Source organism: Gossypium raimondii, chromosome 7 (genome assembly GCF_025698545.1).
Source record: "Gossypium raimondii isolate GPD5lz chromosome 7, ASM2569854v1, whole genome shotgun sequence".
In the NCBI taxonomy this organism is placed as follows: domain Eukaryota; kingdom Viridiplantae; phylum Streptophyta; class Magnoliopsida; order Malvales; family Malvaceae; genus Gossypium; species Gossypium raimondii.
Genome location: NC_068571.1, coordinates 38,120,072 through 38,132,224, shown reverse-complemented (window position 1 = coordinate 38,132,224; position 12,153 = coordinate 38,120,072). Strand labels below are relative to the sequence as shown.

Sequence of the window (12,153 nt, the reverse complement as noted above, 5' to 3'; positions counted from 1 at the left end):
CTTATAAGGAAAAGAGTTTTTTTTTTTTGGATATAACCCAAGCTTTTTTTAAGTCTGTTTTACAATTCAAGAAAACTAATCCTTTTGGGGATCTGTGCCCGCCCTTCCCAACAATTAGGGACGTCAATGGGTACAGGTTTCGTGGGTGGTGGGGCGAGGATGGAGACAAAAATTAGACCTGCCGTGGGTTGTGGGGCAGGTGTGGATATAACCTTATACCCGTCTCATCCCCACCAGCCTCGCATATTATAATAAGCATTTTTAAAAAATAAACATTTATAAAAATTTAATTTTGATAATAATACTCAACTCACATTCACTATTTTTTTTTTGAAAAAAAGGAGAGCACTCCATAATTTCTCACCCAATTTAGAAAAAAAGAAGAGTACTCAACATAGTTTCTCATATGCAGGTTCAGGTGAAGTTAAAGAGATACAATGCTCACAATTGATAGAAGAATTAGAAGATGAATGTGATACAGAAGCAACAGGAGTGACATGTATTGATTGATTTTTGGAATTGTTGCACTTGTGTTGCATTTGAAGACATTTATGATATATTTGAGACATTGCTTGTATTTAGATATTATGTAAGGAATTTATTTTTTGAATTTTTTAAACTCGTGTTGAAGTTATATTTTATTTATTAATTAAAGGGTCACGACGACTTTTTTTTTTAAATGGTGACAGTTGAAATAATGTTACATATGTGGTGGGAGTTCGGAGGACATGTATTTCATACTTTTTTCATAAAAAAATTGGTTTATATTTATTTCACTGATACTTATAAATATATTATATGAAGTGGGTTACGAGACGAGTATAACAAGGAATAGGTGGGTTTGGGGACCTATGTGGGTGATGGGGTGGGGATGGTTTTAGTCTCGCGGGTCGTGAGGAAGGGATGGGGATGATAATTCTTAGTTGGAATCCCCTGCCTCGCCCAATTGACATCCCTACCAATAATTTCACATATTTTTTTCAAGTATTTCATAGAAAAATTATCATATTTCTTAAAAAAAAAAAATCTACTTTTGATTTAAAATCATGTGGAAAAATTCAATTGATTAAATTCACTTCTTACCCTTATTTATCCTAAATAAAATAATTAAAATTATTGTAAGTTGAATTCTTAGTTGTTCATTTGGTTCTCATCAAATTAAATAGATTTACTAACCATATTTACATTACGCATTGATATATTGATATGATCTATATTTATTTTTATTTTATCATTTTTCTAATAAATAATTTATTTAAAATGAGTTTTTTAATATTTATTTTATTTAATTAAAATTTGTAAATGTTTAGCTTATTTTTTTAAAATGTATATTATAATAATTAAATATGTGTACATTGCGCAATAGCAGGTTCTAGTTCAAATTTCATCATTTATGGATCTTTTCTAATTCTATTTTAATGTAGACCCAATGATATTTTATTTATTAGTTTGTTATCTATTGTTTTGATTGATTGGTTCTAATTATAGATTATTCAATGTTGTATTTGTCATTGTACTTGTACTTATATCTTACAAATGTTATTGATAAAATTTGAAAAAAATCTAATGAGTTATTTTAAAATAAATTTATATAAAAAAGTATTTAAATAATTGAGGTCAAAGTTTAAAATATTGCTCAAAAAAATAAGTTTTTTTAAAAATTAAAACAACAATTCATCAATTATTAGCTTACCCGTGCTGCACCCTGTTCTAGGTCCCTCATTCTTATGATGCACAAGAGAAGTAAGATCAGAATATACAAATAGATTGAACATTAATGAGAAGAACATCTCATTCAGTGTGGTTTGTATGTAATACGGCGACCCTAGCAAGAGGATAAACCGCCTTATTGACATTCTGACAAGTCCAACAGAAGAACAAAGAAGCAAAAGATGATCGTAACCACAAGCAATCATGAAGGAAGTTACCAAATTGTTGATGTTGTAAGAGACGGGTAGTGCTTCAACTACCATCAAACAATCTGATTCAATAACTACCCGATCCAAATGAAGCGACTTAAGCCAAGAGAGGGACTCTCGAATGGCAATTGCCTCAGCCAATGAAGGTTCAATCAGTCCTTCCATTCGCCCAGTGGAGCTTCGAAGCACATGCCCATACGAGTCTAGTATAACAGCCGCAAAACCAACCGACTCATCCATGACAAAGCGTGAGGTGTCTACATTACACTTGAATCACACCCAACATAGGACCAACCCAAGTGCCAGCATTATTGCGTCGGCCACCTTCCTCTCACCCCCGGCAGCTACATACACTCGGCCAGCTTCCTCCCAAACACGCCAGAGCTCGTCTGCAAAGGCCACAATTCGCTCGGCTGGCACTTGCACGGCCTTCCAACAGTAGAGGTTTCAATGGAAGCAAAGGGACCAAATCAGCGTCAGCCCCCTTTATTGTTGTCGACCACTTGGCAAGTCAAGAAGAGTTGAAACAAGTGTCGTAACAGTGGCCTGCTGTAACTGAAAACCAACCGTCCTCCATACAGATTTCGCACATTCACAATACATTAAGACATGGATCCACACCGAGCACACATAGCATCAATGTTTACACCCTTTTCAATCAGCCGTGCCTTTGGGGGGACAAAGAGCCGCAAACACCTCCATACAAACTCTTTTACCTTGGACAGCACTCGGCAAATCCAAAGCTTCAACCACGGCCCACCCTGAATTAAGACATTTATTATAAGTTTAAATATGATCTGATTTGCTTCAAATTACTCTTTAATTAATAATATTTTTATTCAAAATAATCTATAAGATATTGTTTCAATAATTTAATTTATTTTAAATAGAAAATGAGTTTTTTTTTATTTAATGGAATTTTTTATTATCCAAACTTAACTAAATGCATAGTCTAAACCATTAAATTCAAGGCTTTCAACTTGTTAAGAAACTAAAACCAAATGAACTCAAATTATAAATGACATGTGTCTTTTTCCATTCAATAGAGACTTTTGCTCAAATATCTACACGAGTGATTTGAAATTAATATCATAAAATTTTTAACTCTTTATATTCACACCCTAAAATCCAAAACCTAAGAAAAAATCTTTAAATTAAATTACACTTACGGTTACCTTAAAATATGATTTATTCTATTTTGATCACTTTAATTAAGATAATTACTTAAACTAATTACTGTCGTTAAAAATTATGTTAATCCATGTAGCACATTAACCAATTGAATAAAAACACGTGATGCATCTTTTTAACTTTTGACTATATATTAGACACCTCTCTATAATTAATCCAATATGTTTATTTTTCTTTCTCTTCTCTCAACGGGAACCCCTGTTCAAAGCTATCTACTCGATTTCCTCCTGATGGTCATATTGGAGAAGCCGTTCATACAATTTGGCACGCTTTTTTTCTTTTTTTTCTTCTCCGTCTCATTCGTTATCTGTGGCATATTGTTCTGACAGCAAGGAGGCAAAATCAAATAATTTAAACATTAAAGGTAATTTTATAAATAAATATTAATAATTTTCGAATTCAATTTTATAAATAAATTGATATTGCATGAGATTTATGCACCGGCCATACATCAAATATCATGCGAGTATATGTATACACTCACTTGTGTTGAATCCTCTGTATCTAAATTTTTCATGATATATATTTTCTTATTACGAAAATACAGTGGTGAAACATTGGATTAGGAAACAGAGAAAGTATTATAAATTATAATGGACAGATAGAGAAACAGATTAAGATGAGTTATATGGCTGCCTCTTCTCTTCTCCTTCTTCTCTTTTTCTCAGGTTTCCAACTCTTTAGTTACTCAACAAATGAAAACCAACTACATTTTTTCCTTGAATTTTCACTAGTATTTGTGTTTCACTTTTGTTTTTATGGTGTTTATCAGGTTCTCCAATCCAAATCCTTGGTCTTGGAGTTGGAATCAACTATGGCCAAATCGCAAACAATCTTCCATCTCCATCTCGAGTCGCCTATCTTCTCAAATCCCTCAATATCAGCAGAATGAAACTCTACGACGCTGATCCTAACGTTCTTGTTACCTTCTCCCATACAAATGTCGATTTCATTATCGGACTCGGTAACGAGTATCTTCCCAACATGACCGATCCTATCAAAGCTCGAATCTGGCTTCAGCAGCGAGTTCAGCCCCACCTGCCTCAAACCCGGATTACTTGCATAACTATGGGGAACGAAGTGTTCAAAACCTATGATCATCAGCTATGGTCTAATCTCCCTGCAATGCAAACTGTTTACAACGCTCTTGTTGATCTTGGCCTTGATAAACAAGTAACCGTCACTTCCGCGCATTCTCTCGATATCTTAAGCATCTCTTTTCCACCTTCCGCCGGTTCTTTTAGGCAAGATCTCAGCGAGTATCTTCACGGAATTCTCAATTTTCATGCTGAGGTTAAGTCACCTTTCTTGATCAATGCATATCCTTATTTTGCATACAAGGACAACCCTAATGAAGTTCCACTAGATTATGTGCTTTTCCAGCCTAATCAAGGGACAGTGGATCCAATTACCAACTTGAAATATGATAACATGTTGTATGCTCAAGTTGATGCTGTTTATTCAGCTATCAAAGCAATGGGGCACACTGATATCAAAGTCCAGATTTCGGAAACCGGTTGGCCTTCCCGAGGTGACGATGACGAAGCAGGAGCTACACCGGAGAATGCAGGGTTGTACAATGGGAACCTGTTGAAAAGAATAGAAGAGAAACAAAGCACACCGGCAAAACCGAATGTCCCGGTTAACGTATATGTTTTCGCACTCTTTAATGAGAATTTAAAACCTGGTCCTGCATCAGAGAGGAATTATGGTCTCTATTACCCTAATGGAACCCCAGTTTATAACATTGGAGTTCAAGGTTATCTTCCAGGGATGGTATATACATCACCCAGCACAAAGATTGTAAGTAAAACATAAACTGTATATCCCTATACCTCCCCTACAATCTTCATTAATTTTCTCAACAACCCAGTCATGTTATTCTCTGTGATTTGAATTGTGTTGCAGGCATTATCTGTTGTCTCCAATGTTCTGTTCATAGTTATAGCATACTTAATCTCTGCTGGAAAACTTGTGGATTTAAAGATGGAAGGATCATCGGATTAATTCAAATTCCAGAGAAGAGGAGTATAATGTGAGATATTCAATGCCTTATTATTATTTTAACTGTTTGAGCATGCATTCATCTCTATGCTTACATACATGTGAGGCCATAATAGTATGTGTCTAAACCCTTCTGTTTAATCCTTTGAAGTCAGCAGGTAGCCACATATTATTGGACACAGTCTTAGATGGTGGATACCAGTCACTCAAAATGATTCCATTAAAATTGGCTATCTGGATGATTGAGACAATTAATCTTCGATAGACATATAATATAATACAATATAACATTTTTTGTAATATTGTAAGGGTGTTCGATCATCTGGTAGAGAATTTGGAATCATTTTATTGTAAGGTTTCAACAATTTAGTATGCATGAGCAGGACACTAGGATGCTGAATGCTAATGCTGTCAACGTTACATATGCACCAACTGGCTGGTCCGTAAAACTCCCATTCATGACATATATGTATTTGGTGTATTGAAACTCTTCTTTGTCTTGAGCCGAACAAAAGTCCAAATTGGCTTCCATCAACAAAAGCAAAAGTCATAAGGAACTCCGTAAGACGGTAGCCACTTTCTCACCAGTATCCCATTTCCCCCCTTTTCTCACCTTAAAACCTCCAAAACTACAACCTGCCTCTAAACAAAGTTGACGGCATCAGCTTTTGTTGTGTATCAATGTGTCTACTCCCATCTCATTTTCAACTCTTTCTCAATCAACTACCCTACCTAATTAACAATACATAAAGCAGTTTTGGGTCTTCACGTTCAAGGCAAAGTAGTTTTGCCTGTGAATTTTTTTTGCTATAAGTGTAATAATTTGTGTATTTATATAGTATGCATATTACTTTAATATGAAATAAACCTTTCATAAAATTGTTACATATTAATAGTTATGTAAAATATATGCATATCATTTTTTTTATATCGTGTAATATTTTAATTCATATTAAAAAAATCTACAAATCTCATGGAACAAAACCTTCTAAATCAAAATAGTGTACTTTTTTTTTTTACTAATTAATACTATACTGCTTTGAATGTATGTACATCTGAGTGTGTTTTTGAAGATGAAATTGCTTTTAAGAATTATGAAAACTTAAAATTAAAAGAGTTAGGTGGCTTTCAACTTCAGGGCCCATGGCTTTGAATTATGGAAACCTTGCATCAGCATATGAGATTTGACTGATTCATGAATTTATTTGATAATCAAACCCGAAAATAGTTGAAGGAAATAAAATCTCAAATCATTCTAGTAATTAATTATTGTAGACATGATCCAATGAACATCAAACAGGTCCCTTCTTCGTCAATGAACTTTGCATTGTAAAGAAAATAGAATTATGAGGAAATCGACAGAAACCAACAACAAATCTGGGTTTGATGTATTGCTTTCTTTGTCTGCAGGGAATGAGGCAAAGCATTTATCACTTAAACTCAGTTGATAGAAGAGCATTACTTTATTAAACAAAAAGATTCAGAAGCAGATGATACTATAGTTGAATTTGAAGTTAAACATAGATTCTTTTAATAAAAGAGGAAGTGGATGAAGATTTTGCAGGGCTTAGGCTGCCTTCTTTTTTTTTCTTTTAAAGTTATACTTGGGATAGGGTTCCCATCTTCCATAGTTAATAGAAATATTATTCCTTGTACCGAAATGGATTGGTTAAGCATTGTTATATATGGCATCAACAACTTCATCACACTAACTTACACGTGTTAAAATATTAGATATAAAATAAAAAATAATTATTATAAATTTAAACTTGAAATTAAAATAATGAATAAAACAACCTACAGAAAACATTTTCTTTATTGTTGGTAATAACGAAATATTACCAATTAAAATTAGTTTATTACTAATTCATGAATTAAAACCTATAATTTTTAGTTAATTATGTTTTTGACACCTCTTTCATTTTTATCCTTTTCAATGCACAAGATTTAGGAATTATATCAAGAGATTACGATGAATATGCTCGTTCATGTACTTGGTATGATTCAAAACTCACAACGACCAACGCAGACAAACAGTGATAGGAACTCCATAGTAGGTAAAACACAAACAGTGACATTCGCATTTACTCCATACTAGAACAACCAAGGATTTTACACAAGTTCTGCACTTCCTTGTTAGATGCTAAAACATTTTTGCAAATTTCAGTACCCATATGAAACAACGAAAGGAAATTGAAAATGATAACTAGTATAACAATAATAAACCTTTGCTACAAGCAGTTGGTTTTGTTTAGGGAATGACTGAAAAAGTTGGTATGAAGAGGGAGGAGCCTGGTACAAAAATAGACTGTTTCCACCATAAAGAGGTGGAAAGGAGACTGTAATAACAAAATAATTTCGACAAAAGAATGTTTCTTCTTCCTCTTCTCCCGGTATATGAAAACGGGATCCTAACCAATAGTTTTATTCTCATGTGAATGATATTCTATTTTCACTATGAATTTAAATATCCCCCTTCTATTCTTCGGAAACCTTGAAAAAAGTATATGATAAAATCAGGTTGTTTATACCATCCATTCGGGCATCTGTTTCAAACTCAGGATCTATGTAGAAGAAAACCTGCAAGAAAGTACAGGTTAGTTGACGATTCTACCAACAAGTTTTGCCTTTTCAACAGTAAAAAGACTTACAGGCATGTCAATCTGCTCTCCAGGAAGAAGGCGCTGCTCCTCAAAGCAAAAGCACTGGATTTTGTTGAAATAAACAGCAGCCTGAGGAGGAACACGAACAAGAAGCAAGAAACCGAGTCAAAGTTTTAAGGCTTGTGGTATGATAATGACAAACATTACCAGTAAGTTAATGTGTTCCAATGTAATCAATTTTTTCGCCCTAAAGGTTTTTTCTCTTCCACTTTCTAGCTTATCATCTCATGACAAGTCAAACCTAAGCTAGCAAGAAAGGGTTAAAAAGCCTAACGGCTCACACAACCAAATAACGTTTGAGAGGTTGACAAAGATCTAAACAAACACCAATAAATTAACTTTAAAAATAACAAATTTCAAAGATCCAAATTTCATAATGGAGCATGAGTAAGTATCAGTACCTTCATAGGAGTGACGTTATACGTAGAGACACCAGTTATGGGTTTTGAACTTCGGTTTTCAGCAGTATAAAAAGCAAGAGCACTTTCTCCAGGCTTGACTCTCACCTAGCAGAAAAATAAAAAAATAAGGAAATAATTGATAAAAGAAGCACTCTACAGTGCCCAAAAACAACAGAGAAGTTAAGAACCTCTCTTTGAGTTGGAACAAATTTCCAGGGCATTCCATCCGCCACATCAGCATTGAATTGCACTACTATCTCCCTAAAAGGATAAGAGAAAATTTCTCAAACGAAGGCATGGAAGTACAAGAAAGATCCTATCGTGATGCAAGTCTAACAGCTTCATAATAGCATCTTTAGAAATGCATGAATTGAATTGAACAAACTGGCTGATGTGAAATGATGAATGATACTAAAATTTACCACCTCACTCCTAATTGTTACCCTCTTGTAAAAAAGTCGCATCTGTAAATAAAGAAAGAGTATAACCGGAAGGGAGTGATACCCTACAATCTGTCTTATGACACCTTTTATGGTTTTACCTCATAAAACATCCCATTCCCCTCTTGATTTGTTTCAGAAATAACATACTAAGACCATTATTGGTTTAAGTTGTTTCCCCATCATGCTCAAATGTTTCTTGCAACAAACAAGTTTCAACGTTTTCCCATCATTTTTCTAATAAGAAGAATGGTAACCGGTTTCTTATTGAGGGAATGACTTCATGCTCTAAAAGTTAGAATAAAGCCTTATCACTCTCATAGGAACTCGTTTCGGTCTCATTCTTCCACAAATCTCACTTTAAAAACAATAATAATAATAATAATAATAATAATAAATAATCATGATTACAACTAACCAAAGAAACATATACATATCTAAGCAGAAAATGTCAAAAAGTAGAACCGAGAATGTTACAAGCAGAAACAAACCCCAGAACCAGGTTTCACACATAAAACAGTACAAAAACTAAGCATTGAAATAGAATCACAATAAAATTAACAGAAAGGACATTATGATGATAATCACGAAAAATATAGATAAAGATAAGCTCTTACATCCAAAGCCTAGAAAGCGCACCTTGTTGCTACTGTCCCATCTTTTTCATGCCGAGCAATCTTTTCTTCAACACTCTAAAGAAAACAAATATATGTTCTGGTTGAAAACCAATACAAAAAGGAAAAGAAGAAAAGCCAGAAAATAGTAAAAGGATAGGATAAAGAATAGCATAAACTCAGCTTCACCTCACGGCGTTGGACAGTACCACCATACCCAGTAGCCTGGCAGAATCTTCGGTATAATGGGACGGCAGCATAACTACTTCCCACCATTGCAAACACTAATGCAGTAAGATACAAAAGAGTCTTTTTGGATTTCCGCTCAGTGGAAGCATGGGACGCATGAGAAGCATAGTGGCGCTGACTGCTAAAGGAAGATAATCTCACTAAACATCGAGAACCATAAGGATGGAAATCAAAAGACCTTGTTAGAGGCTTTGTGCTAAATTCACATCTTGGCATCAGACCATTGTTGCCACACCCAGAAGAAGCTTTAAAGAACTTGTAACTCGAATATAAAGAATCAGGAAGAAACCTGGAGCAACAAAAAAACGTTCACTCAGGTAATCCACTTTTTAGAACAGCATGCTTGCATTAAGGTTGGGACTTGGGAGAAATATGAAATGGAAAAGAAAAAAATTTTGAACTCTGGATGTCTCCAAATTTCAGAGGATTACCCTTTAAAGGCTAAAGCAAGACTGTGAAAGAATAATTTAGATTATTAGGCTTTTACAACCAAGCATAAATACCCGTGTCTTAGTTCTTCAAGTAAAAGTTCCAAATGGTTCAAGCAAAATTAAAAGGCCCAAATTTGTATATTGGTAACATGGTGATTACCTTGATTCGTGTGACAAAATCCGTAGATTCTTCGAGTGATTCAAGAGAGAAATTCTACTTGAAATTCTTGACCATGACATGATGTTAGGCACCTATGTGTCACTGCAAGTGCAGCAGCAAAAAAGAAAGCAATGAACATTGAACAATAAATTCTTAAAGAAAATCTTGACCATGACATGATGTTAGGCACCTATAGCAATTGAATTCGAATTTCAGTATGGTTATAACAAGTTACAATAAAATCAAACCAAATCAGAAATGATAAAAGGAAGCCTATATATATTCATTATAATCAAACACAAGAATGGCTTTTCTTTAACAAAAAAGTTTCCCAATGAAAAGTTTTTAAAACAAATAAATTAGATATAACAAATGCCAATAACTTTTCCACGCCATACATATATAGCAGACTAAAGACAAACAACAGTCTACCAGTTCCAAATCCAAAGGAGCAAAGCAGTGTTTCACATAAAAGAAACACATGGTATGGTACCCACTATCAAACTAATCAAAAGCATCCACTAATTTACTCAAAAAGGACCAAATTTTGAGCATGAACGAGTCGAATAAAAGTAACCCATATCAGAACTAAGGACATAAAGCTTGAAATAAAATGATGAAATTAATACCGAGAGCTTTATACCTTGAAAAGGGTATTGGCCAAAACTGAAAATGGAATCCCAAATTAGTAATTGTAGCGTCTTCTCCTCGGTTTCAGCCTTGGAGCTTCTGGGAAAGTTGGAAGCTTGAAAGCGTGGGTAGCTGAAAGAAAGCAGCCGCTTTAGCCTTCACAGGAAGCGAGACGAGAGGAAAGGGAAAAATAAAACAAAACAATTAGTTGCTTAAAAGGTTAATTTATTCAAATGGCACCAACGCTATTGAGTGTGTTATGGTCCACGTTTTCTTTTTCTAAATGGGTTAATGTATATTTCAGCCCCTGAACTTATTAACTTTTATCTAATTGGTATCTAATTTCTTTTATGAATTAAAAATTAGGGAAAAAATCAAATACTAATTCAATTGATAAAATGTATTTGATATATTTTTAAAACTAAGGGCATTTTGGATGAGTGGTGCGCTTATCTCATGTAAATAAGAAACATGATCACATATGTAAATTTTAAATTATGAAATTTTTATTTCACATTTTATTATTAATTTTAAATATTCAACGTTTTTTCATCAAAGTCAAATTTCAAAAGTTAAATCTTTAAAATATTTTCATTAAAACTATTAATTTGAGATGCTTATTTTTGTGAAGTATATGTTATGCTATATGAATACAACTTAATCAACATATTAACTTGACAATTTTAACAAAAAATTAACAACGATAATAATAATTTTAACTTTTTAAGTATAGGGACTTGATATCAAATTTTGTCATAATATAGGGATTGATGTTACATTTTAACTGTTTTTTCAATAAGGGCCCTCAAGTTCACTTCCAAAATTTAAGTTGTTAATGTCTTTTTAACTTGTAAATGAAAATAAATTTATTTTATATCAAAATTTTATAAATTAATATTTTCTCTAATTTTTACTTTTAATGAACTTGCAAAAGGATTTTGAAATGTATTTCGATGTTTTTTAAAAAATTTGTTTAAATTAGGCAAAAAAAGGAGAGAAAGGATTGAACGCACTTAAAAAATCTTCCATTTTTGGTATTTAAGTTTAATATGTTTTTTTAATATGAATATATATATATTCAATCTAGTACTTGTATTTGACAAAATTATATATTTTAGTAGCCAAAAGTAATGATGTTAAATTTTAATGTTTAATTTGAGTTTTAGGGTTAATTTGATGAAAGTTAATTGCTAATAGTATTAAGTTTGAATTTTTCATGATTTTGTTAATAGAATAAATTTAGTGTTCATTGTAAATTTATTTAATTTTATGCTTAATTTGTCAAATAAAGTTTGATAGATGTGATTTAATTCTATTTTTAGAGTTGATTTGATGAAGTTAATTGTTAATATTATTAGCTAATTATATATTTTCATCAAATCAACTCCAAAACTTGAATTAAACTTTTTGAGTACCAAAAAAATATAACTTTCATCATTTACAAGTACATT

At 32.9% G+C, this 12,153-nt stretch overlaps 2 protein-coding genes across 5 annotated transcripts; one reads left to right on the top strand and one right to left on the bottom strand.

Moving 5' to 3' along the window:
• Positions 1–3,315: 3,315 nt before the first annotated feature.
• On the top strand, positions 3,316–6,822 carry LOC105792748 (glucan endo-1,3-beta-glucosidase 14). Of its 4 annotated transcripts, none has more exons than XM_012621547.2 (4): positions 3,316–3,474; positions 3,883–4,913; positions 5,019–5,145; positions 6,525–6,822. In XM_012621547.2, the coding sequence occupies exons 2-3, from the start codon at positions 3,999–4,001 to the stop codon at positions 5,115–5,117; spliced, it is 1,014 nt and encodes a 337-aa protein (XP_012477001.1). In that variant the 5' UTR covers positions 3,316–3,474; positions 3,883–3,998; the 3' UTR covers positions 5,118–5,145; positions 6,525–6,822. The 4 variants fall into 4 exon arrangements, with proteins under 4 accessions (XP_012477001.1, XP_012476975.1, XP_012476967.1 ...); XM_012621521.2 differs by lacking the exons at positions 3,316–3,474; positions 6,525–6,822 and adding exons at positions 3,608–3,778; positions 5,270–6,510; XM_012621513.2 differs by lacking the exons at positions 3,316–3,474; positions 6,525–6,822 and adding exons at positions 3,608–3,778; positions 5,266–6,510.
• A 485-nt stretch (positions 6,823–7,307) lies between these two features.
• Positions 7,308–10,901, bottom strand: LOC105792777 (cytochrome c oxidase assembly protein COX11, mitochondrial). Its single transcript, XM_012621558.2, has 8 exons — positions 10,716–10,901; positions 10,073–10,174; positions 9,422–9,770; positions 9,258–9,310; positions 8,367–8,439; positions 8,179–8,283; positions 7,766–7,846; positions 7,308–7,694 (listed from the first exon to the last, which is right to left on the bottom strand). The coding sequence occupies exons 2-8, from the start codon at positions 10,150–10,152 to the stop codon at positions 7,593–7,595; spliced, it is 843 nt and encodes a 280-aa protein (XP_012477012.1). The 5' UTR covers positions 10,153–10,174; positions 10,716–10,901; the 3' UTR covers positions 7,308–7,592.
• Between the last annotated feature and the right edge of the window lie 1,252 nt (positions 10,902–12,153).

Coding starts and splice junctions, on each gene's coding strand:
- LOC105792748 (XM_012621505.2), top strand. CDS start 3,730: ATGAGTTATATGGCTGCCTCTTCTCTTCTCCTTCTTCTCTTTTTCTCA. Junction 3,779..3,882: donor CCTTCTTCTCTTTTTCTCAG/GTTTCCAACTCT, acceptor GGTGTTTATCAG/GTTCTCCAATCCAAATCCTT. Junction 4,914..5,018: donor CATCACCCAGCACAAAGATT/GTAAGTAAAACA, acceptor ATTGTGTTGCAG/GCATTATCTGTTGTCTCCAA.
- LOC105792777 (XM_012621558.2), bottom strand. CDS start 10,152: ATGTCATGGTCAAGAATTTCAAGTAGAATTTCTCTCTTGAATCACTCG. Junction 8,440..9,257: donor GATGGGACAGTAGCAACAAG/GTGCGCTTTCTA, acceptor TTATCCTTTTAG/GGAGATAGTAGTGCAATTCA. Junction 7,695..7,765: donor GAGAGCAGATTGACATGCCT/GTAAGTCTTTTT, acceptor ACTTTCTTGCAG/GTTTTCTTCTACATAGATCC.